Source organism: Copadichromis virginalis, linkage group LG7, assembly GCF_057382275.1.
Source record: "Copadichromis virginalis isolate Kocher_CV1m ecotype Utaka linkage group LG7, C_Virginalis_male_GT1.1, whole genome shotgun sequence".
In the NCBI taxonomy this organism is placed as follows: Eukaryota; Metazoa; Chordata; class Actinopteri; order Cichliformes; family Cichlidae; genus Copadichromis; species Copadichromis virginalis.
Window position 1 is genome coordinate 52,096,297 of NC_140624.1, and position 23,983 is coordinate 52,120,279.

A 23,983-nucleotide genomic window follows, 5' to 3' on the forward strand; every position below is an offset into this window, starting at 1 on the left:
GATTCATTAAGGTTGCACTTCAGAATTGATTAGATACTTGTTAACCTTGTAAACAACCTCATAAACATATTCAGATAATCCTTCAACAGGTCAGAAATGTAGATGTTTACTTCTTTAGGAACATTTGTACAGATGAACAATATTTACAGCTCAAAGACATTTTTTTATGTCTGTAAGCCAAAAGCTCAGGTTTCAATCTGCTCGAAAAGCTTGTTTTCCAAATTTTTCTACTTGTATTGAGCTGTTGTCAGCTTGGCATGGATTTCTTCATATGTCCATCTCAGGCCAGCACTGTGGCTTTGGCTGCGCCTAATATGATGAAGCACAGGCCTGTTCCAGAAAACAGAGTTTGCTAACCCTGAGATGAGGATTCCCTAATCCCTGGGCTATTCACAGACTCTATTCGCTGGCAGATTTTCTTTAACAAACCCAGAGTTTCTCTCTGACTCCTCCCCTAGGTTTGTGCCTAATGCAGCTGACTGAATCTCTCTTTCATTTCCACATTCATGCAATTGATAGCAAAACAATCAAATGTGTTAATTTGCAGAAGTTTATGTCGTTACAGATGCTAATTAGATTACTTGTTTACTTCAAGCTGTGCTGGTTACTTAAGCCACCACATTCTTCCACATTTATGGGGTGGCTGTGGCTCTGGAGCTACATTGGAGTGTGATAGTAAGCAACACCTGCCAGAGGCCAGTGGAGAAGTAGGTTCCCAAGTAGGAACTTCTTTATCTCCTGTTTATACCAACAGGAGCATGGCGAGATGCTATCAGTCGATCCAATCTGTCTTAAAATAGGTTTTAACGTTGATCTGAATGTAAGAGGTTTCATCACCAAATTAGCTCTTTTCCACAGTATGCCTTTTTTCCTGTCTCCCTCCCCTCACTCCCAACTGAACCTGGTTCTGCCGGAGGTTACTTCCTCTTAAAAGGGAGTTTTTCCTTCCCACTGTCGCCGAATGCTTGCTTACAGTGGGTTGCCTGATTATTGGGATTTTCTCTTGTGTTATTTTAGCATCTTGACCTTACAATTTAAAGCACCTTAAGGGGTAACAGACACACTAATCCACCACATGCTTAAGTTGCATTACCAGCAGGGGGAAATAATAGATTTAAAGCCAAGGAGTCGTGAATGACCAATGTATGAAGTACATTTCAGGCTCCTTTTATGCCAGAAACGATTAAGCTAGGTAGCTGATATGTATCAACATTTAAATGTCTTGGAAATGTCTCTTTAAATGTTTTTACATTTATTTTTATGATGGCTTGAATTTAAGCATGCATGTCTATTTCACACTAGAGCTGCTGTTGAAGGATGCTGACAAAAAGAGCAATTTTGTAGTCTCATATTATCCTCAAATAAACCTAAAGGTATTAACAGGGGGAAAAATTTATCACAGGTGTTCGGATGGGGAACTATCTGATGCTTTCAACTTCTGTCAAATTCAAGCAGATTTTTCTATCTTGCATAAGTGTATTTACCTTTTTCACTGTGAGGATTGTTTTGCATTCTGTGCAACTGTGTGCATATTCTTGCAGATCCTGTGCGTTACCTTTCGTTTTCTCCAGTTTGTTTTCCCGGCTGTCGCACTTGCCCCTGATTAGTTGCCTCTCCTCCAGGCCTTTCTTGATCGTGCTGAGTCTGAACACATAAAGCCGAGCATCCTTTCCTGGAAACAAAACAAAAAGCTCTTCTGTTTTTTTCTGCACGAAGGCTACCCTCAATTTGCTAGCTCTTATTTAGCATCCTCCCACGGCCATGCAATGGCGTGGTATTGCAGGAGGATTACTAGAAGGCTTCTTAAAGCTGGCGCACTCGCAGAAGCTTCATCAAAGCCCACACACAGTCGTGACAAATGCCTGCCATCGCATAATGACTATCAAACCTGGACGATCCCTACTTGCTTATCATCTGCAGATCAACCATTTACATTCTTTCAGTTAAAGCAAACATCAGACAAGTCCAACTGCTGTTTGTTAGTACACAGCCACATCTCGGTTGAACTACTTGTGTGTCCTTTAAATCTTAGTCACCCTCTGTGTTTAATTTTATCTGTCTGCCTGTCTGGATATCTCTTAGTACTTTATAACCCCCTGCACTCTCACAGTCTATGTGGTTCTTCAGACAAACAGACACTCTTTTGTATACACATGCACACAGAACCCCTTTAGGGACTCGTTCTGTGCAGGTCAGCTTCCTTAAATCTCGGCGATGGATCGATGTTTTCACCGGACCAGTGGAGGTGGGCAAACGTGTACACACTAACGTACACAGGAAAAGACAGATGAAATGTAAGGCGAAGAAAAAGAACAAACATAAAGACAATCTGCTCCAAATAGTACTGTGAATCAAAAAGAGGATTTCAAAGGATGACAGGAGATCTCTGATGTGCAGGGAGGCAGTGCTTAGCAGTATCCTCCCAGTGGTCTAAGCCTACCTTTGTCAGTGCGGGTGATAAGCAGGTCCTGAGGCTCGAGAACGTGCATCTGCTTCACCACCATGGTTCTGTCGAACACGTGCACTGGGGGAAGGCTCTGTGGCTCTGAAAGACAAGTCAAAAATCACATGATTAAAGAAAATTAAATTGAAAAATCCCCGCCCCAAGTAGGGATTAAAAAAAGAAAGAGCATTTAAATAAGAAAATATTGATTGTGTCACTCACCAATGCCTAACCCTGCTGGATCAGGGCCTGAAAGAGGGACAACATCATTACCATCATCATGTTAGCTGCTGCTCTCGACATTCTGCTGAGTATTGAACAATTATGCATGGGTGCTTTAATTTAGATGGCACAGGGGGTATTGATTAGTGACCTCACCATCGAGCAGCATGACCCCTGCTGCGTCTGTGGCAACCAGCACTGACTGACCCCAGGAGTCAGCGCACACGATATCATAGGGGAATGTGCTGCAGAACAACTGGGACTCCCATGGCTGCAACACACATATTGATACAGCGCACAATAGGATTAATATTCACTTGGTTTGATAGGACTACAAATAAATCATAAATTTAACCCCCCCGGGTTCATTAAGTGCTTTTTAAACATTTCAAACATGAAGTTGTTTTGTAACGGCAAAAAATTCAAAGGTTCTTTCAAGTATTAAGATCAAGGCGGTGAGACGCTTTAAAGATGTGAGCCTCACCTCTTTTCTGCACAAGCCTGTGGTGACGAGGCTAGTTGGCGCATCGCCTCTCACTATGGTCTTCAGCTTGAGGGCCTGGGGAAGAAACGGCATCAGATATGACACACGGCGTACACCTCTGAATTCTGCACTGATGGAAGTCTGAAGTCTTGCATCACCACAGTGTCTGACATCTGAAATCAAGATTTGCTCCCATGTAGCTAATGTTAGCATAAAATTAACGCTGTTGCCACGATGAGAAGGTGGCATTTTACCGCTGTGGTTGTTAGAGGTAACGATGATTTCTTTTATAAACAGAGTTATAGTTACTCTGTATTTTCCAACCTCAAATGAGGCAGGACAGAATGAAGAATAAAGTTCAGACCTACACAAATATAGACATTTTTTGAGATATTTCTGTTTCTTGAACTCTTTTCCCCATTAAGATGATCTGACGATCTACCCTGCATCATTAATGGCAAGTTTTGACGCCTTAGTAAATATCAATAAAGATGCGGTTCAATGACCATTAGAATAAATGGATTTCCCAAGGGTACCTGCATGAATAGAGACCATCCTCACTCATTTCTGATGCACATCCACTCATGTTGTTCAATAGGCAGGCTGAAATATGACATGAACCAATCAGAGGGTTGCTTCTAACAGGGTATCTAGTAGGGCTGCACGATTAATCGTTAGAAAATCGCGATCTCGATTCATACTTATGTGCGATCTCATTTCCAAATGACAACGATTTTTAAAAAAAAGATGACGATTGTACCGCATTTTGATCCGGGACGTAATCTGCATGAAAACAAGCGCTCACTCTTCCTGCTCAACAAATGACAAGGGCGGAGCCTTATACCACGTGATACAGAAGCTGTGCCGTGTGATGCTAAAATTGGCAGGGAAAAAACAACGGAGAGCACGTCAGGGATGACGAGAAAGTGACAGGAGAAAATCCGTCCCGGTCAACCACCCAAACATCAATAACGGGAACCTTATACAGCGCTTCCCTATACACGTCGAACTCCCGCAGGCACAAAGAAATTACGGAGGCTATCACTTATCACCTGACCAAAGATATGGCTCCCATCAATACTGTGCAAAACGAGGGATTTAGGAAAATGAACAACACCCTAGACAAACGCTACACAGTGCCATTTCATGCAAAATCGCGCAGCCCTAGTATCTAGGGGTAAAGAGTTAAGTAGTTCTTTTTCAGCCACTGGGTTTGAGTTCTTTCAATAAACAGGATCAATCTATGTGCTACTAAAGGGGCATTTTTTAAACATATATTTTGATGTTATATGTGGCTATTATGAGGCCTTGATGAACTGGTATGTATTTTTCTATCTTTTGGGCTCCATCATGTAGCTGTAAACAGGTAGCTTGCCAATGAGCTAGCATCTATCACAGTCATTCTCTGTGGAGGAAATTGCATTTTACGGTATTTATCTGTTATTTAAATAACGCTTTCACACTCGTGGACCTTGCGCAAGATAAATGAGCCCTAACTTGCTGAAATACGCATGCTGTTTTCTATTACTGCTATTTGGACTGACATTGCTTGTTTTTCATGCTTATTTAGGTTCTGAGATCTGTGACGGCTCAAGAAGGTGACTGTACAAAAAGAAAAGTCATAATGCATCAAAGGTTAAAGCCGTTTCAGAATTCAAACACAGTTCGTACAAATGTGCAAGCTGCAACCATCTGACTGAAAGTGCCAATCCAAGCTGCACAAAGCATTACCATGCCTGCATAAACAGGCAATCTGGAGATGATGAGATCAATACAAACCACCACTGCGGTGGCTTAGCCATACAGCATACTAAAGCATCCTTCAGAACAGATCCATGAGAAATCATATTCAGATTTATGAGACATTAATGGGGAACATGACATCACTGTGTACGACGTGCACAACACAGTGACTGACCCCACTGTGAGTCAGTTTAGCTGACAAATGGCTTGTCCCTAAAATAACTGAACAATCAATGACCGAAGATGTTAGTCTTCCACTGTTTTAATGCTTTATAGAAGAGCACGTCGATACCTAAGCTTTGTATTTATAAGTCGAGAACAGTAGAAACGAGATAGAACAGTTACGTAAAGAAAAGGAAACAAGGACAACAAAGAGAAAAAGAGAGAATTACTAAGATTAATAAACAGCTGCTCGTTTAGAGTCGACTATAAATGGTTTTGACTTTAAAAACTAATTTCCTCCAACAGGTTTTTTCTACAGGGTACAGCTGTTATAACTAGTGTCTAGTTTTTAAGGCTCATATAGACTATTATAAAACAATGAGTGACGATGAAGGCATTATTAGTACTACTCAGTTCAAACCTTTGGACTTTGGATAGATTTTCAAGTTGATCAAAAAAAAAAAAAAAGAAAGAACAAATTGTAGTAAAATTATTGATGTATTCGGTTTATGAGGGCAATTATTGATTTATTATAATTTAACTCATGCTGACAGTCACATTACTCTGAAACTGTATGAGTGATCACATCAAAAATACCCACTATCTCCCAGCCTCCCACAAAAAATGGTCATCCGGGTTCATTGCCATGTATGGAGCTTTGTAAGGTTTTTTCCCAGTATGATTATATCAGGTATATCAGCCACACAGTGACCTTCTTAGATTATTATTCCTTCTTTATCCTCCTGCAAGCAGGTGTTCAGTTCATTCAGCCTTTGAAACCCAATCAGTACAAAGAGCTTCCTCATTAATGACTGAGAGAGGGTAGTTTCTCCTGCAGTGGTAGGCAGCACTCATTACATCTGCATTTTTAGAGGGAAACAAAGAGAATAGAGCGAAATACACTAACCCATGCTAGGCAGTTTCATTTCTAAAGACCAGACTGAAGTGACTCGGGTACCTTTTCTGTTAAGTTTAGGATTATTGTTTGACTTCCCAGGCAACTCCGATTAGCATTTACTTTTCACTTGCCTTACAAATTATTACTTTTCTTCTTAAAACATCAAACAGAAGAAGCTGGTAACTGTGGAAGCACTTTTTTCTCTTATGAGTAGGACAAATTTTAACACCCTTTTTAATTTCTTTGAGTAGCTAAATCATTTAGAAAGTTTCCTGGAAATTACATCAAAAATACATGACCCATAAAGTAAATACGCCCCCACCAAAAAAGCCCAAATATGGAGAAATGGAGTGTATAGGGCTGTATAAAGCTCAATGATGTTTTTCAGCAATTTGTTCCTCTTTCTGAATTAAGCCTCTGATTACAGCTTAAGTCTGAAGTGTTCACTACAATAGAAGCTGATCAAAAAAAGGATTTTGTGAACAATAATCATGTAAAAAAAATACTATGACTTGTTCAAGGTCTGCAATGTCATTTCTACAACACTATACCACGATTTCTATACTGTATATGGAGCTGAGCAATGGCTCTTTAGTCTTTCTGAACATCTTTCAAAGCTTTTCTTTGGACATTGGCAGCTTTTTCTCTCCTTTTCAGTTTTGTCCTTTTACCTGACTATTTTCAGACTACTTCTTCAGTGAATCTACAAAAATGTTAATGATAACACAGTCTGACAGGCATAAAATAGCATTTTTGCAACAACAAGGTGATTCCCAAATAACTATTAGCCAAACTCTTGGCATGGTGTGCAGTTTGTTCTTAAAACATCTGAGGAAACTGGATAAGTGGAGGACAAAAGAAGTGCCAGACCTAAAATCTATCTACAGCAGATACATCTCTTCAGGCCCTCCCTCTATTTATGTCAAATAACACAAGAACTGGACCACAAATCAGTGGCAACCGATGTATCCGCATTTGAAACTTTTGGTTCAATTCTGTACATGTGAATATGTACGCAGGAGGTCAGGGGAAATCCACATTAGTGAAACAGTGTGGGATCACCTTAACAGAGGAAAGGCAGCCGATGTCCAAATAAGAGCTCTGAATGGCTTTTAGCAAGCCTGGAGAACTGTTCCTGAGGACCGCCTGAGAGAGTTCAGACTGAAAGTAGTCATACCAAATATTGACTTTCAAGCTCATTAAATTTGTACAAACTATGTTTTTACCTTATATATGCTGTATTTCCATATATGTTTGCACATATTTCAATAAACTGTTGCACCTTTCTCCCATAGCAAAATGAATGAAAATGAGAGGTGGCTTAAGACTTGCACAGAATTGCTCTTTGGAGTTTCTCACAGAACACATGAGGCTATTTTACATGTCTTTGTGTGCTCAGTACTTAGTTACCTGCCCTATTCTGACAAACTCAGCCTGGCGTGCCTCCTCCTTCTTACGTGCCGACTTTGGAGACTCGGGCAACACATCGCTGAAGGACCGTCTGTTTAACATGTTCTGGGGAGAAAAGGGAACCTAAACATGGAACGCACAAAATGTGACACATGCGCGCACACACGCAGCCACACGGAGAGAGAAAAAGAAAAGCAACAAGGGTCTTAGAAGTGAAGTGAGAACAGCAAGAGTGAACAGTGCACTGCTTGAACTAAGCTGTATTAGGAGCAACAGTGAAAGGAGGGGAAAAAACAACAGATATAAGAACTAAAGTGATGTGAGGAGAGAGAGCCCTGCTGAGAAAGTCAGCATTGCAGCAGAATCCAGTGGAGTGTGGTGCAGTATGCGGAGGCTGCAGTGGAATACAGCAGAGGACAAATCAGCAGCGACTCCAGTCGCTGCAAGTGACTGAAGTGACAAGGAGGAGTCAGGAGGAGAAGAGTGGATTGATGGCAAAAAAAAGTACAACAACAGGTCTCTGCAGCAGAGTCGTGGGCGGAAACGCTGCTGTACCTTGTGCAGGTCAGGCATGAGGTCTTGATAGAGCGAGCGGATCAGCATGTCGAGGGTCCGCTGACGCTTCTGGGCAAACGTCGGTGTCTCCAGTGTGGCTTTCTCTCCATTGATTACTGAAGGAAATGAGGGAAGATCAGTGTAAGGGAGACAGAGGGGACGCAAAGATGTCAGCATATCTGATGAACTTTTTTTGAACACTTTCATACATTTGACTAATAAAAAGTCCCTGAATTCTTGGTGATCGGTAAATACAGGCGGGGATGGGAGAGGGGGTCCAAACAGTGGAACGCTTTCCTCTGAGAAGATCTTTAACCTGCGGCAGAGAGCACACACATGAGATCGTAAAGAGCCGCAGATCAAGTAACTTCATCGACTCTTCTGTAAACCAAACACACTCACCTGTAACTGTCATTCTGGCTATTGTACCTAACTAATGCAAAAATATCTAGATGTGAAAGTAAAGGAAACAATTAAACCACATACAGTCAAACACATACAGTTCCACTGCTCTGATGTGGATGTGACTTCATTATCTCAAGCTGGTGTAAACATGGCTCATGTTGTTGGCTACCACTTAATCTCTGTGACAGTCGCTGTCCATGTGAAGGATACGGGTGAAGTGTGATCGGATCATAGACGGCTTGAAGGATGACGAGGCATCATCGCCTTCCTGGAATACTATGGTAACAATGTCATTTCCAATGTGCCTCTTTCTCTCCACCTGACAGAATAGATGAACAAGAGAGACACCGAGATAAGGAAAAACACGGCAAATTAACCTCGGCACCCTGCAATTTATGTGTCACAGGAATTATCTACCAATAATTGTTATTTTAATAAATGGCAATACAGAACTGCATGTACAGATGATGACCAATGAATTCTTTGACTTTGAAACATGGTAGTTATTGGGCAGGTTCTGGAGCTATAGAAACATTATTCCTATGATTTGCTAGGCCAAATCAGCAACCCAAATACTTTACCAGTGTCAGGGTCTTGGGACTGGGCGACCCAGGATCCCTGAGCAGTTATTTATTATTATTATTATTATTATTATTATTATATGTATTTTGGTGTTGCTGCTGCTCTTCTCCATGCTTGTAGATGTGTGTGTGTGTGTGTGTGTGTGTGTGTGTGTGTGTGTGTGTGTGTGTGTGTGTGTGTGTGTGTGTGTGTGTGTACGTCTGCGGGTATGCTTGGAGGATGGAGCTCAGCCACCTGCAGGCCTGAGGGGTGTGGCCCTGTGGAAGGACTGGCCACACCCGAAGCCACACACCTGCCACTGATCAGGGCTCGTCGGGGGAGCTACTTAGGAGAGTCTTGGAGCTCCCACCGACGCGGGATCATTGCATGAGACTCCACGTTAGTCGTCCTGTTATTGAGTTAGTGTGTGTGCATGCCCGCAGTTGTATGTGTCCTGACGGCTGCGTCTTATGTTTCCCGCAGGAGCAGCGTGGAAGACACGAGAGCAGCGAGCACCGGGGGGTGCTGACACGGGAGCGGAGAGAGCACAGAAACACGGACTATTCACGGGGAGACACGACACTGGAGTCTGGGAGAACACGGGGATTTATTGTTACGTTGTTTCACTTTGTAAATAAACACTGTCTATACATAGAGCACCGCGCCTGGGTCCTCCTTCCCCACTCCTTCCACGGTGTGCCATGCCACACCGTGACAACCAGTGTTTTTGAGACCACACAAATGCATGCACTTTGTGTCATGCAGTGTGTTTGTCCTTAATTCACTGATCATCTATTAAAATTTACTGAGTTTCTTTTCTTCCAGGACTAAAACTAAGCCAAAATGTCAGATTTTAAACCTATACAATCATGTAAAAATGCCCAAAGTCTAGTCTGAAACTCTCGTGGTCCCATTACCAGTAAAAATATATTTCTTTCATATCAAACAATACAGAAGTATTGCTGTATATGATTAACACAACACCTTCACCAGTTAAAACAATCTGACTTTACATTACACCAACACTAAGGTGTGATATAGAGTGTGACTGGAGCTCTTCTCAGTCATGCACCCACATGCACTACAGGCACAGACTATTCCTTATTAATCACTGCCAGAGTGAATATCTCAAGATGTGTCAGATTTGCTAAGCAGCAGCCCTTTGAAGTCATACCTAAAACAACCTGGGATTACAGAAGGAGGCAACGATGCCCATTTCTTTTTATTCTTCTCCTCCTATATTAACAGGATTCTACTGCATTCATGCCACAGCACTCCCTTATGCATACATAACAACTGTATACATAAAGATACAGAAATAGACATTGAAAGGAGTACTGAACAACAGTGTTGTCAGTCTCCTGGTATTTTTGTCACTTTTGTATGATTGCAGTATTTAATGAGACGTGCTACAGACAGTAGCTGTGTATGGCTTCCCAGCCTTCAGAGTGCAATGTCAGGTTTATGTCACAGCTGCCTTAAGTGATTGAACTGGTCATTACCATTTTTCTTTTCTTTTATTTGTTTGTGTAATGGTTAATGCATCAGTTTGAGTAAGCTCTGTAATCAAAATTATATTTTTAATGCTAAACTATAATTATTGTTGTTATTGATGAATTTTGAAATGTACCGTTTTACATAAAAAACAGGTAAAATAGTATAGGAGATTAGTGTTTTTTGATTAAGATGCCAAATTACAGTCAGTTACTTGCATTCCTGAATGGAAACATGAGCTATTGTGGTTGAATTTAAAGCTTAACTAACTTCCAACTTCTGAGAGAAAGCCAGTGGGCTGGCTGAAATGGTGCATGGATTCAGTTTGTTAACTGTCTAATAAATAAAGGTGTTTTTGACAGATTTTTAAAATATTTGTGTTTTGTTGGTTTTATGACTGGTGGTCTAACACATATAAAGTCAGAGGTGGGGAAAGAGATCATTAAGACCCCAGCGCAGAATGGGGCAGGGTATCAGGAGCCATCAGCTGATGTTGGCTAAAAATCTAAAAAAGATATTTCACGGAAAACCACAATTTCAAGGTTTTACCAAAACTATTAGAATGATTCTTCTGAACATCATGAATGTTTGTACAAATGCTTATCTCATGTATCCATACTACAATATTTCATCTAGACCAGGGGGTGGGCAACTCCAGGCCTCGAGGACCGGTGTCCCTGCAGGTTTTAGATGTGTCCTTAAACCAACACAGCTGATTTAAATGGCTAAATTAGCTCCTTAACATGTCCTGAAGTTCTCCAGAGGCCTGGTAATGAAGTAATCATGTGATTCAGGTGTGTTGACCCAGGGTGATATCTAAAACCTGCAGGACACCGGCCCTCGAGGCCTGGAATTGCCCACCCCCTGATCTAGACCAATGATCCGGAGAGACATAGTGGCTGACTGTAAAAAAAACAACGATGTAAAAATATATGAAATCGAGAAAACACTAAAAGTGTTACAAAAAAACAGAGACCAAATGTGTACAACCACACTTGTAACGCACCTGCTGTTTGTTCTCTTTAGAGTAGGGTAACATCGTGGAGACGTGGAACATGAGCTCATGACCTTGATACACTGTGTAGATGGACTTAATTCCTGTAGTGTCATCTGCAGACAAAAACAGTATAACATAACACAGAGAAAAAAAAACCTTAATGGATGGCCTCCTTTTGAATGTGATGTTTTGTTATGTGATCAAACGGTGCACATTCTTACTCTTGGTGTCTAACCCTCCTCGGTAACCTGCCCATCCCTGCAGTGTAATGGTATCACCCAGCAGACTGAGAAACTTGTCGAAGTTCTCACTTCCCGTCTCTGCAACAACACAAGTCACTAAGCAGATATCCTCTATTGTGGTATGTAGTGTTTTTTATTTTAATTTGACATTTTGGAAAAAGTACACTTTTGGTGACCAGATCTACGCCACTCTTAAGTTTATATGCTAAGCTTAGTTTAGCTTAGCTTAACATGAAAACTGTAAACAAGGTGAAAAAGCTAGCTTGGTTAGTAACATTAATGAGGTTATAGAAAGTCTTGTCATCTTGCTAACTGTTTTAAGCCTATCCTTTAACAAGGCCATCAGAGCTTACTTTATGTTTTCTATATTTTTACATGCTGTAGTGCCTTTTTTAAGAGCATTGCTATGCATGCAAGTTGCTATGATCAATACAACCGTTATATCCCAAATTTGAATAATATGTATGTATCAAGTCCATAGTAACTACATAAATTACTAAAAACTCTAATAAACTACAAAAAAATTGAAAATCGGTTTTGTTTTGCTTACGCATTTTTCTAGTTACAGAAATATCAAAGGTGTAGCCCTCGAAATTTTAAATGCAAAGAAAGTTGAATGAAATAGTTTTCAACCACAGGAAATTCATTCGGACTTCATAATTTCAGTTTTACATTTTTTATAAACTGCAACAAAAACAAAAATAGATATTAATGTGCAAAGAAACCCTGCATGTGCATCAAAATAAACTATACGGAAGAAGATTAGGACCACTGGAAAAAAAGTGGGCAAGTCTTTCTTTTTCTTCTTTTCCAGAATTCTGAGAAAAAATAATTCTGATGAAAAAGTCAGAATTCTAACTTTTTCATCAGAATTATTTTTTTCTCAGAAGTCTGACTTTAATGTCAAAAAAGTACTTGCCCACTTTTTTTTTCTTTCGGTAGCCCTAATCCTCTTCTGTAAAACTATTTCCAACAGTGAAATCAAAGTTCTAAGTGTAAAAAAGGCACAAAGTCAAACATAACTTTCATTATCACTAGCGGATCTTAAAATGACCCTGAAAAAAAAAAAAGAAAAATTCCTGCAAAAATGACATAATTTCTGGTTTTCGCAGTAAATCGCAGACGTGTTAGTTCATGCTGATAATGTGATGATGTTTATTCCAGCATAGGAAGTGCAATGGAAAGTTGATCAGATCCGCAAAGCGTGTGTCTGGATTTCTTCTGACGCTATTTTGCAAACCCATTAGTAGAAGGAGACTGCGGCCAGGGACAAGTTGAATGCATGATATGTAAGTAAACTCCTCTGTTTTCATGTCAAAATGCCTCATCTTATTTGATTGTGGGTCTACCGGGATTTAAAAATAGTTACGCAAATGGAATTAAGGGCACTCCCATCGGCGTTTAAGGGCTAAACAAGCTAGCGCTAGTGACCAAAAATGATGATGCCCAAAGATGGCAGCAACCTAATTGTTCATATTAAGCTTCAACATGATAATACACTCATAAATGGTTGATGTCACAGTGACTGTCCTTTTTAATATACAGTCTTTAATTCGAACACTAAATAATAAATGAGCATAGCAGAATTTACCATTACTAAACATCTCGTCATCTGTGAGCTGTCCATCTTTGGCATACAGCACACCAAACTTAAAATTGACAGAACCCTAAAAGAAAATTGAGTTAGATTAGAGATTAACAATTCAAAATAAATTCTACGTTTTTTTTTTAAAGAAATGTAAAATAACATGTAATAGATTAAACAAAAGATCCACAAAAGGTAACAAGAAAGGCTAAATACTGATGACCAAGAAAGAAAAATATTAATCTGCATAACACTTGAAAGAACAATTGTAGTTGTACACATGCAACCATTTCAGCATATAAAAGCATATAGACTCAAACATGCAGAACACTAGAAAAAAGAAAATCAAACTGCATTAATGACAGAAAATTCCAGGATTACTGCAGACATGCTAACTTATCCCATGAAAAACATATCATATTCATACCTCCTGTTCCTCCAACACCAACAGGTCCTGGGGAAAGAGGACACAACAACTGTCACTGACCAGCACTACAGCTAGAGATGACACAGCCTAAGGACATTATGAAGTTTAGATGTTGCTGATCCGGGTTGGCATGAAATGGGTCGGTGCTATATTTCATTAAGAGCCTGCCGTTGTGCTGGTGTCATTCTCACCTTCTGAATCTCTGGGTTGAGGATTTCCCTGGGGCCTTTCTCAAACCTGTCCATGTTCATTGCACTGTACAGGCAGAAGCAGGAGCGGCAGAAAAAGGAGGAGTGGAAGAAACAGAGATAAAAACCCCAAGTGTTTAGTGTTGACGAAAGACAAACAGCCCAAAGGTTAACACTCATTAAAACCTGATACAGGGGATTTCCCATCTAGCTTGAACCATTTGTATTCATTTAGAGTTTGTGCAGCAACTTAGCCTTGAGTAATTTAAAATCTCAAACCTTCTGTTTTCTACATATTTTAATATCTTGTTACCAGTCACTGATGCAGCGTTCAGGTCTCTCTTCTGTGGAACCAGCTCCCACTTTGGCTAGAGGACACGGACAGCCCCTTTACTTTTAAGATTAGGCTTAAAACTTTAACTTAGTTATGCGGCACTAGGCCTAGGCTGCTTGGAGCTTCCCATTATGCACTGATTGTTTTTTCTTCTCTCACATTTTTTTACTCTCTGTCTGTTTATAGACTGCTTTACATTTAATCATTAGTTCACGTCAAACTCCGGCTCTCTTCCACAGTGTGTATTTTCCCTGTCTTCCTCCCCCTCAACCATCTGCTGCAGGTTTCTGTTAAAAGGGAGTTTTTCCTTCCCACTGTCACCGAGTGCTTGCACATAGGGGGTCATCTGTTGGGGTTATTTCTCTACTGCTGTAGATCTTTACCTTGTATTGCTGTGATTTGATTTGATTTGAATGTTTCTTTTGTTCTAAGTTCAGTTAGATTGTGCAATGCAAATAATTACATCTGAACTGTAGAATGAGAAAACAACAATATAAAATCTCATTCATGCATTGGAAAGAGGGCATAAAGAGTAGTGACTACAAGGTCTGAGCTGCACGTCTCACCTTAGTATGGACTTGACTGATAGTGTTTTTGTTGGGCTGTAGGGAAGGGAAATCTTCAGAGTCCCCTGTGTGAACAAGAGTGACACAGATCAGTGATTATCATATTATAACATAGTGGGTTTTATACATCTGTTCATTTTGGAAATAATTAGTACATTTTTTGGTGTGTGTATTTAGAAATTCAGACCACAAAAGAGATTTTTCAACTACTCGCAGAATAATTACAGAGGACTTAAAAGATTAAACAGAAGCAATTCAAGAGAAGACAAAGTTGTTCTGTTCAACAACAACATCCTGTACCAGTTAGAGTCTGACAGAAACAACATAAATCAATGTGATCAGGCAGCGGAGGTGCATCACCCTAATCAGGTTCCAGACGAGGCTGGAGGGCAAAATTAGATCCAAGCTATCTTGGTCATGAAACTGAATCACAGAACTAGATGCACACCATAATAATCATGCATCTCTCTCTAACACACACACACACACACACCTACACAAACGGTGACTCAAAAGTGGAGTAGCATAGTGCCTTAAAGACTATTTTTAAGGGACTTTGCACATTTTGTGCTTTTCCGTGTTTAGATCTGAGGAACAAAAAACACACCTCCCACAACTGTTTAATTAAGCAGAAAATGTCTGTGTTCAGGATTAATCTTTGCACCAGTGTGCTAAAACTTTTAATACCTGCACTTTTAGTTGGAGACTTTATATTTTATGGGAATGTAGACTCCACGACTGCCGCTACATTTATCTAACTTGCTTTAAAGATTAAGATTTTAAAGAGAATAAATGTTTGTGAATTATTCTTTAAGATTACACATGATGATTTTTTTGTTGATCATGTCATTGGGCTGCAGCTATTTGATGAAACTATTGAAAAGTATCTCAGCATTTATCGGTCCAACAGTGAGAAACTGCTTACAATACAATGAAATGCAGTCATGTCATATGATACAGTTTGCTGAAAATGCTTTCAATTAATGATACCTGCAAAAATATAAAACCTTATATATCATTTTACTCAGAAAAAAAAGTATTGCATATATCCTGAACAGTTTTGGGAAGGTTACTTTTAAAATGTATTCCACTACAGATTACAGAATACATGCCCCAAAATGTATTTTGTAACGTATTCCGTTACGTTACTCAATCAGAGTAACGTATTCTGAATACTTTGGATTACTTAATATATTATCAAGCTTTTTACAACTACATGAATGTACTATTGCTGTGTGATTTATTACTATTACTGAAGGTTATTCGCCATACTAATACCAACCAGATTTTTAAATCTTAATATAAAATGAGTAACAGTAGGTGGACATTAGGTAAGGCTGCACTTTTTGGATCGATCTCGTATAGAAAACTATTCCGCGTGTATATAAAACAGGCCCACAGCTCCAAAAGGGACCTCTGGCTAATACGTCAGTTCTGTGTCGGGCTCGTAGCCGAAAACTAGCTTTACTTTGTTGTCTGCGTCAACTTTGCCAGCGAGAGACAGAGAGAGGCGTTGAAAGGCTGCTGCAACGGAACTTATTGTTTCGGAGGAAAACACGAACACGGTGTAAAGTCGAGTCTTAATAGCTTACTGGGCTACACTGTCCATGAGGCTACATTCTTTAGGGCTATGCCAATAACACTCTGCCTATTGCATTCATATTAAATAATTTTTTGAACAATAATTTTTGAAAATATTTCGTCACGTCATTATTTGGGCCGCAAGTAGGGGTGACATGGGTCGAGAGATTGAGACACAGGTTTTGTTTGGGTTTCCACCGGCGTGGAATTACCAAAAATAGAGAGGGGACAGCCTAACATATGAAACAGGAAAAGACCGCTGTGTAATCCAGTTACTTCAACAAAGTAACTGTATTCTGAATACCACCTTTTTAAACGGTAACTGTAACGGACTACAGTTACTCATATTTTGTATTTTTAATACGTAACGGTGGTACATGTATTCTGTTACTCCCCAACACTCATCCTGAAGGTCTAAGAGATGTGACGCATTTAAAATTACTGCTGCTAGGTGCATAGACAGTGAACTCACCGTCTTTCTCCAGAGGATGGCTCGGTACTGGGGAACACGTTGGTTGTTCTGGTCCGAGAGGACCACCGATAGGTAGAAGGGATTCTTCTCTGCATCCGTGCCCACATAATTTTGGTGGACTATGGTGGACAGAGATCATTTACAGATATGATTAAGATTAAGAGATCAAGATTATTCAACTGATTAACTTATACAATAGTAAAATGGATATTAAATCAAAGCCCTGCCATAATTTTTACTCTAGATGCAGGAAAAAAATGATAAATTGAGCTGGAAATTTCTGCCTCCTATAACATTTTGGATTTGGTCCTTACATAAACAGCTAATCCTATACAACACAACACTCCAACAGCATCTGTAATCACTAATGGACAAATATCCAACCCATTCAATTTAAACAGAGGTACGAGATAAGGATAATCATCATCTCTTCTGGCACTTTTCATTGAACTTCTTGTCTCAGCCATAAGACAGACTGATGACATCATAGGTATAGCAACAAATTTACATAATCAAAAATTCAGTTTATATGCAGATAACATTCTTCTTTATTAACTAATCTGACAACTCACTTTCTGTCAGTCCACACTCTGATCAACTGCTTTGGAAAGTTCTATGGCTACTCAGTCCTCTGGTTGAAATCCAAGATTCTGCTTTTCAGCCATACACAGTGGGACGCTGGGACTTTGATTCATAAAATCCAAGAAGACTTTGACAGATGGACAGAGTAAGCTATCTACTTGAACTGACCCATGTTATTCCACCTCCAGGCTGGTTCTCCTGGTGTTAAAGTTTTGATTAGTTTAAGTTAAAAATTTAGATTTTTCTGTCATAGTAGGGGCCCAGTCATCTCTCTGCTGTTTTATCTGTGTTTTTAGTCTTTTTGTTGTTGATGTTTTTTCATTTTTTGTCTTCCTTCCTGCCTTTTCTTTCATTAAATTCTCTTCTTTCATTCAAAACCTAGAGTTACACAGATCGCAGCAGAGTCTCTGCCTCTTTGGTTGACAGGGTAACATATCCAAACAATGCCAAACAGCCATCCAAACCCAATTAGATGCAGGTTCTCTGCTGCCTCTTTCTTCGTCCTCACCTCAGCTAATGCTTTCTTTTCCTGTGTGTGTGTGTGTCTCTTTTATTCTATTTGGTTATAAGCTCTGTTTATTCCTAATTGGTGATGTTTTTAAGCTTAAGGTAAGCAGTAACGTGAAGCTGCGTTCCAATTATTGGCTTACTACTGAGCCTCGTTCTTTTTGAGCAGCCTCAAGAATTATTGTCATATTTAATGGAGTATAACAGGGAAACAGACACAGAAAGATTTATTCTTATCAGTAAGATGTGTGCCACTGTGGGTGTTTCATCAAACAGGAAGCTTGTGTTAAAGTAGCTGGCCTCGAGTTCATAATGTGTTGTTTTGTGCGATGCAGTCGACTCTGCCCGGGCTGTGAGACACAGATGGCTCAGCTGCGGTCCAAAACAGGTCGAGCCAAATTTCTTGCGACGTGGCTCATTTTTAAACTGCCCGTGCCATAGTATGATTAGACCCTGGCCAGAAGAGGAAAAAGATGCCTCTTATTCTGTTATTCCATAGCTGATAGTTTTCCTGTCTTAACTTTCCTTCACAAATATCTCTGCTCTTTACCTCACCTCTCAGCTGATCTTCCTCACTAAACTCATTACAGGGAAGCCTCAGCAATGAGCTTTTAAGACTATGGAAGTAATGCAGAGTGGGAATAATGCGGGTGGAGAAATTATGAAAAAGGTGCAGGACAGGTGACCAATACAAATAATTCCTAACAGCTTCTCACAGTTGCTAGGTTGCTGCACAGTCTCATTTCAGAAGCTAAGGGTAAAATTTTAATTGTGCTATCTTGTGCAGCGTTGTCTGTCTAGTGATACTGTATGTCCTTAGTGAGCTTTCTCCTTGGGTGACGTATTGGGCTGGAGTGTAGTTAAGACTCTCAGTGGGGATATGGTTAGATGAATGAAAAGCGGTGCATGAGGACAAGGCTGATAACAAGCTTCCAAATATGGAGGCATTTCTTGATCTATGTCATGCTAGCTCTGTGCGTGAGTGTATTTTTTATACAGAGCACAGCAGAGAAGCACTGACCTTTTCCCAAAAAGTATTTAAAGAACCATCTGGTGTGGTACTCTGGATTCTCCAGATGGACATCGGTTCTCCTCCAGGTTCCTGGAGTGTAGTCCAAAGTCTGTTTCAAACACACACGCACACACGCACACACACACACAAACATATGCCACAATGTTATAATGATAGTCACAGCTTGAGTCACAGCAGTCTTCATTGTGGAAAACTGTTACACAATAAAACAGTACTGATTATATTACAGGGCAGGAAATCAGATACAGCAAAAGCAAGCTATAATGTAACTGTTTATTACTTGTATCATGGCTCTCAATTTAAAAATGTGGGAGGACTAAGGTTTGAGATTAAGAGAACCTTTGTCTTTGCGGATTGCATCACATCCTAAATAATACCAAAATGTTGGACAAAATCGAGGCAGTGAATCATAATAGGGCGGCCCCATGATAGAGATGCATTGTTGCTGCATTCTTGGAAATTGACTTAAAAAGGAAACAAAGATCAGCAAATGCAGGAGCTACTGTATTCGCAGTACTGGTCAGCGTTTGTTCTGCTCACTCAAGTTATCTCTTGTCATACATACAGCTGACAGAGGACAAATGCCATAGCCACAAATAATTTTATGTACATGTGCATGTATTTCTTCACATAAAAATCTTCCTGATGTTTCCACAACAAATGTTTCACAATTAAAGCCTTAATAAGAAATGGGATGGCTTAGTATAAAAGGAATTTAATTAAACACAGATAAAAAGAAATGTTGAGGCTGTGTAAACAGGCTAAAGCACTAACTCAAAAGGGACTAAAATATGACTATAGTTGTCAAAAAAAGGAATGACGTATATGATCAGTTTAAGCAGGTGAGGTAAATAAAGACCTGCCACAAGCGAAAAAAAATGTTTAAATTTCATCTTTTTTTCCCCACAAAAAACCCCACTAGACAGACGAGATAAAAAAAATTTTGAAATCCCTGTACCCTCTGAAGGTAGCCTGCAGCTAACGGCAGCTTCAAAGTTGGAACGTTTGCTTGCTGTGCTCGAGCTGACATTGCAAATCAATCATCACATCAATATGACAGCTCTGACCAATTTGTCAGTTTGTTTTCATGGGCTCTCTGGCACAAAATAAGGTTTATGATAAATGTGGCAATTCTACTTCCTCAGGGGAGAAAAAAAGTGTTTGCTGTGCTCTGGCACCGCACTAACCCCTGTGCATATCACTATAAAATAATGGTGTGTCCACCAGGAGTGTGTAGATTGCTTGATGTGAATAATTTCAGCAGCTACAGAAAGCAAACTGGCCTGCATTTAACAAGAAAAAAAACCCAACTATGGGAGAAAAGCCAGAATTTATGAAACAGGCCTGTTTAATCATCCGTTATTCATCTTGTGACCCCTTAGATATATCTTTTTGACCTAATGGATGAGTCATAAACCCAAATTTGGGAACCACATGAAGAAGCAATTCGTAGCGGCAGCTACATGAGTCATGTTAAAGGGATACTTATTGTCCTCTCTGCTGAGCATTAGATAAGAAAATCAATACCACCTTTATATAACATCGTAATTAGGAGTTTTAGAGGACCTGGAAGGTATTTTTTGTAACTTTGGACAGAACCAGGAAATCAGTTTTCCCATACTTCCAGTCTTTATATTACTCTACTCTAGCCACCTCTTAAATTAGCTTTAATACTATTTAGTGAAAGAATGGCAAATGAAAAAGAGCTTAAAATATTATTTTATGAAATTTTCTGTCACCTTCAATCAGCTTGAGTTAAAACAGGCCCTCAAAACAATTACGGATCCAAAAATCAGCACAAGAAAACCTTGAGAGCCAGACTGAGACAAGAGGCTTGTGTGTGATATAGTGCGCACCTCGTCTGAGGAGCCATTCTCCACCCTGAAGCGTCCCGCCCTCTGAATGGCCCCATCTGCATCACTGGATATCAGCTGAGAGGAAGACAGAGACAGACATAGTGAGAGGGAGACATGGTCAAAATTAGACACCTGATAAACAGTGACTTGTGGCAGACAGTAATAAACCGACTATAAATACACCAGAGCCCGCTGCACTCACAGAAAAAAGAGGAACCGTGGTGAAACATCACCTCCATGTGACAACAGCAGCATTAGCAACCCCTTTCCATGAATATGTTACCAACTAACCCTCTTCACCCTTATTCACTCAAGTCTCCCTTCACTTTAGAAACAGTTTTTAACTTTTAAACTTTTCTCCTAATTTTCCTCAGGCACCCTCTACTTATCACCACAATTATCTGTCTCATGCTGACTCACCTCTTACTACTGCAGCACTAGAGAGGAGACATCATGAGATGAAATGGGAAAGTTAATAGTGCGGAGACTGAGTGAAACAAGAGAAGACAAAGCCTGAGAGCAGCTCAGCTATCCTGTCTAACTGTGTACAGCTTCCAAAACCGGTCCCATATTTGGGCAAATTTTGATGCTTAGTCACTCTCTTGCAAAGAGTTGCAGCTGATTTTTGTGCAAAGTCAGTGATTCCAAATATGACCTAGAATCATCATCACGTCACCATTTCAATTTAAGCATTTCAGACCTGAGGTGTAGTTATAGTGTGCACTCCTGTAAACAGCCCATGATTCTGTAACTTGTAGAACCACCTTTAGCAGCAATAATTTAACAGTTTCTCACATCGCTTTGGAGGAATTTTGTCCCACTCTTCTACACAACATTGCATCAGTTTATTGACGTTTTTCAGGCAACCATTCACCGCACGCTTAAGATCCCAACATCACATTTCATTTGGGTGGAGGTATAACAACCCAAATAATGACCTCTCCACCGCTGTGCTTGGCAGTTAGTGTGAGGTGTTTGTGGTGATATGCAGAAGTGTTGTGGTTCGTTCAGATGTACCATTGTGAACATGAGCTGTGCTGGATTTAGAGAGAAGAGGCTTCTTTCTAGCAACCTTTCTAAGCAGAACATACTAGTTCAGTCTTTTTCTAACTGAACTGTCATGAACTTTATCATTTAACATGCTAACTGAGTCTGAGATGTAGCTCTCCAGGTTTTTTGTAGTTTCTCTGAGCATTGCACAGGCTGATCTTGGGAGAATTTTCTGGGATGTCTTCTCCTTGGAAGATTATTGCACTGTGACAACACACATCTGAATGCTGCCACCAAATTTTTCGCTTTAATACAAGTGCTTAGGCCCTCCTAACTCCCTTGAACGCAGCACAGATGTGTAGGTTTTTCAGACGACTATAGCAGTAGACAGTAATTTGAGTCTTTTAAAGCATTTATAATGAGTCCATGAGTCTAGCAGGAAAGATGAATGGCCTGCGCAGGTCAAACAACAGTCAAATTGAACATTTCCACTAATCTCGATTAAACTAAGTCATTAAGCAATTGCTACTACACATCAAACTACACAAAATACACACTGAAAAATCCTTCACAATATCTTAAAGTAATATGGTGTTAATATAAGCCCATTACACTTGGCTTGCAGAATTGTTTTTGTTTGCAAATGTGTGTATGTGTCTTTCTATGATTATCTTTTATAAATGTGTATAAACAAATGCTGTGAAGTTATCTTTATAAAAGATCAAGAATATCAATAAGATCAATGATATATAAAGAAAAATAGTCAGTTTTGCTGTTTTTTTGACTACTTTCTTCTTGTCCGTGTGGACACATGTAAAACTCCTTTCAGTCTATTACTCTTCACCTCCTGATTCCTCTTTTAAACCCCCATTTCCATCATGGTAACTGATGCTCTGTTATCAGGCAACACATCAGAGACTCTTTCCTCCCATACTGCACTTCCTTTGACCTTTGCCCTTTGATCCTGTTGACTGCTGTGCTTTATTTTACTGTCCTCGTCAACAGAGGTCTCTGATCTGCCAATACATAAAAAAAAAAAAAGACAGATCTGGCGTGGATGTGTATTCCTGCATGTGTTGTGATACATCCAGATGGCTAGAAATGGTTTGGAGAAGCCAAGCAAAAAGACGATGACAAGCTAGGTCCTGAGAGGTAAGGAGCAAATACAGAAAACTAATAAACAGCATCCAGTGTCGCTGACCTACAAAGTTAAAGAGTTCACAACTAATGCATGAAGCAGGAGGAAAGCAAGTGTAACAATCACCTATACACAACAAGATCATGGTCAAAAGCAGAATAAGACTATAAAGCAGGACTGTGCACTCGTTACCTCAGATAAAGCTCAAAGTAGAGTGTGATGCTGTAAGGGGTTATGAACAATGATAAACTAATAACCAACACAATATTCTGAGTGGCTGCCAAAGCCTGTGCAAAACCTGGACAAGGCACAATGCTGATCTGTATGAAGAGCGGGTGGTGTGCCCCACTTCAACAGCTCATTAGATCATGACGGCCAGTGCAATGATGAACAAGAGTGATGAGAGAGCATTTATCATGGAGAGAGAGAGACAGAGGGTTCAAGTCCACTCAAAACATTCCTGTGGGTAAGTGAGGATAAAAGGCAAGAGCTTTGGATCCTAAATAAAATCATTAATAACTGTCACTCTGACTTTATTGTTCACACTAAATTAAATCTGATATGGAGTACTGTAGCTGGGGTTTTGGTGCAAAGCTCTTAAATTAAATTTTGCAACTGGCTCTACATTGGGTTGGGTTGAAAATAGGCATTCGCATTGTAACAAGGCTAGTAAGGAAATTGTGGGTTTTATTTATATGCCATCCTCAGAGTTTTTGCCTATCGAGCATACAAGCCACTCTTCTGTATCTGTTACTTTGTGACATTAACTGTAAATTCACGTGTTTTGTGCATTGTATGCTGCAAAAGTCATTCGTGATAAAGGATGTCTTCATCTTTTTGGGCTTTCTTCAAATAACTGACTAATCTAAGTTTAATCTGAGCTGATTTAATAATAAACTTTATAAATGCTTCTGTAAGTGAGACCCTTGTATCCTTTGGTTTCAGTGATTGCTTATCCAAGTGGTATGCAAAACAATTTTAAAAATGCTGTTCTGACATGGTATGTGTACACAGTGGGGATGCCAACAGAATAAGTGAGGCAAGCAGTGTTTGCTAAAAACAGACATCATGTTTGCATTAGAGCTGGGCGATATGAGATTTTTTCATA

General features: G+C 39.8%; 1 protein-coding gene across 4 annotated transcripts in view; it reads right to left on the reverse strand.

Annotated features, from left to right (window-relative positions):
• The window catches only part of garnl3 (GTPase activating Rap/RanGAP domain like 3), a 79,288-nt gene that overhangs the window by 13,497 nt on the left and 41,808 nt on the right, over positions 1 to 23,983 (reverse strand). For 3 of the 4 annotated variants that reach the window (XM_085464117.1, XM_085464114.1, XM_085464116.1), the window contains exons 3-21: positions 20,748 to 20,822; positions 18,880 to 18,979; positions 16,770 to 16,888; positions 14,717 to 14,781; positions 13,820 to 13,883; positions 13,629 to 13,655; positions 13,208 to 13,283; positions 11,596 to 11,694; positions 11,384 to 11,487; positions 8,533 to 8,641; positions 8,320 to 8,365; positions 8,127 to 8,233; positions 7,918 to 8,033; positions 7,363 to 7,485; positions 3,150 to 3,224; positions 2,822 to 2,936; positions 2,666 to 2,692; positions 2,441 to 2,545; positions 1,556 to 1,672 (exon numbers count right to left, since the gene is read on the reverse strand). In XM_085464117.1, coding sequence (XP_085320243.1) covers positions 1,556 to 1,672; positions 2,441 to 2,545; positions 2,666 to 2,692; positions 2,822 to 2,936; positions 3,150 to 3,224; positions 7,363 to 7,485; positions 7,918 to 8,033; positions 8,127 to 8,233; positions 8,320 to 8,365; positions 8,533 to 8,641; positions 11,384 to 11,487; positions 11,596 to 11,694; positions 13,208 to 13,283; positions 13,629 to 13,655; positions 13,820 to 13,883; positions 14,717 to 14,781; positions 16,770 to 16,888; positions 18,880 to 18,979; positions 20,748 to 20,822 — 1,669 coding nt within the window. The remainder of the gene's footprint in view (positions 1 to 1,555; positions 1,673 to 2,440; positions 2,546 to 2,665; positions 2,693 to 2,821; positions 2,937 to 3,149; positions 3,225 to 7,362; positions 7,486 to 7,917; positions 8,034 to 8,126; positions 8,234 to 8,319; positions 8,366 to 8,532; positions 8,642 to 11,383; positions 11,488 to 11,595; positions 11,695 to 13,207; positions 13,284 to 13,628; positions 13,656 to 13,819; positions 13,884 to 14,716; positions 14,782 to 16,769; positions 16,889 to 18,879; positions 18,980 to 20,747; positions 20,823 to 23,983) is intronic. The other variant, XM_085464115.1, reaches the window with a different exon arrangement.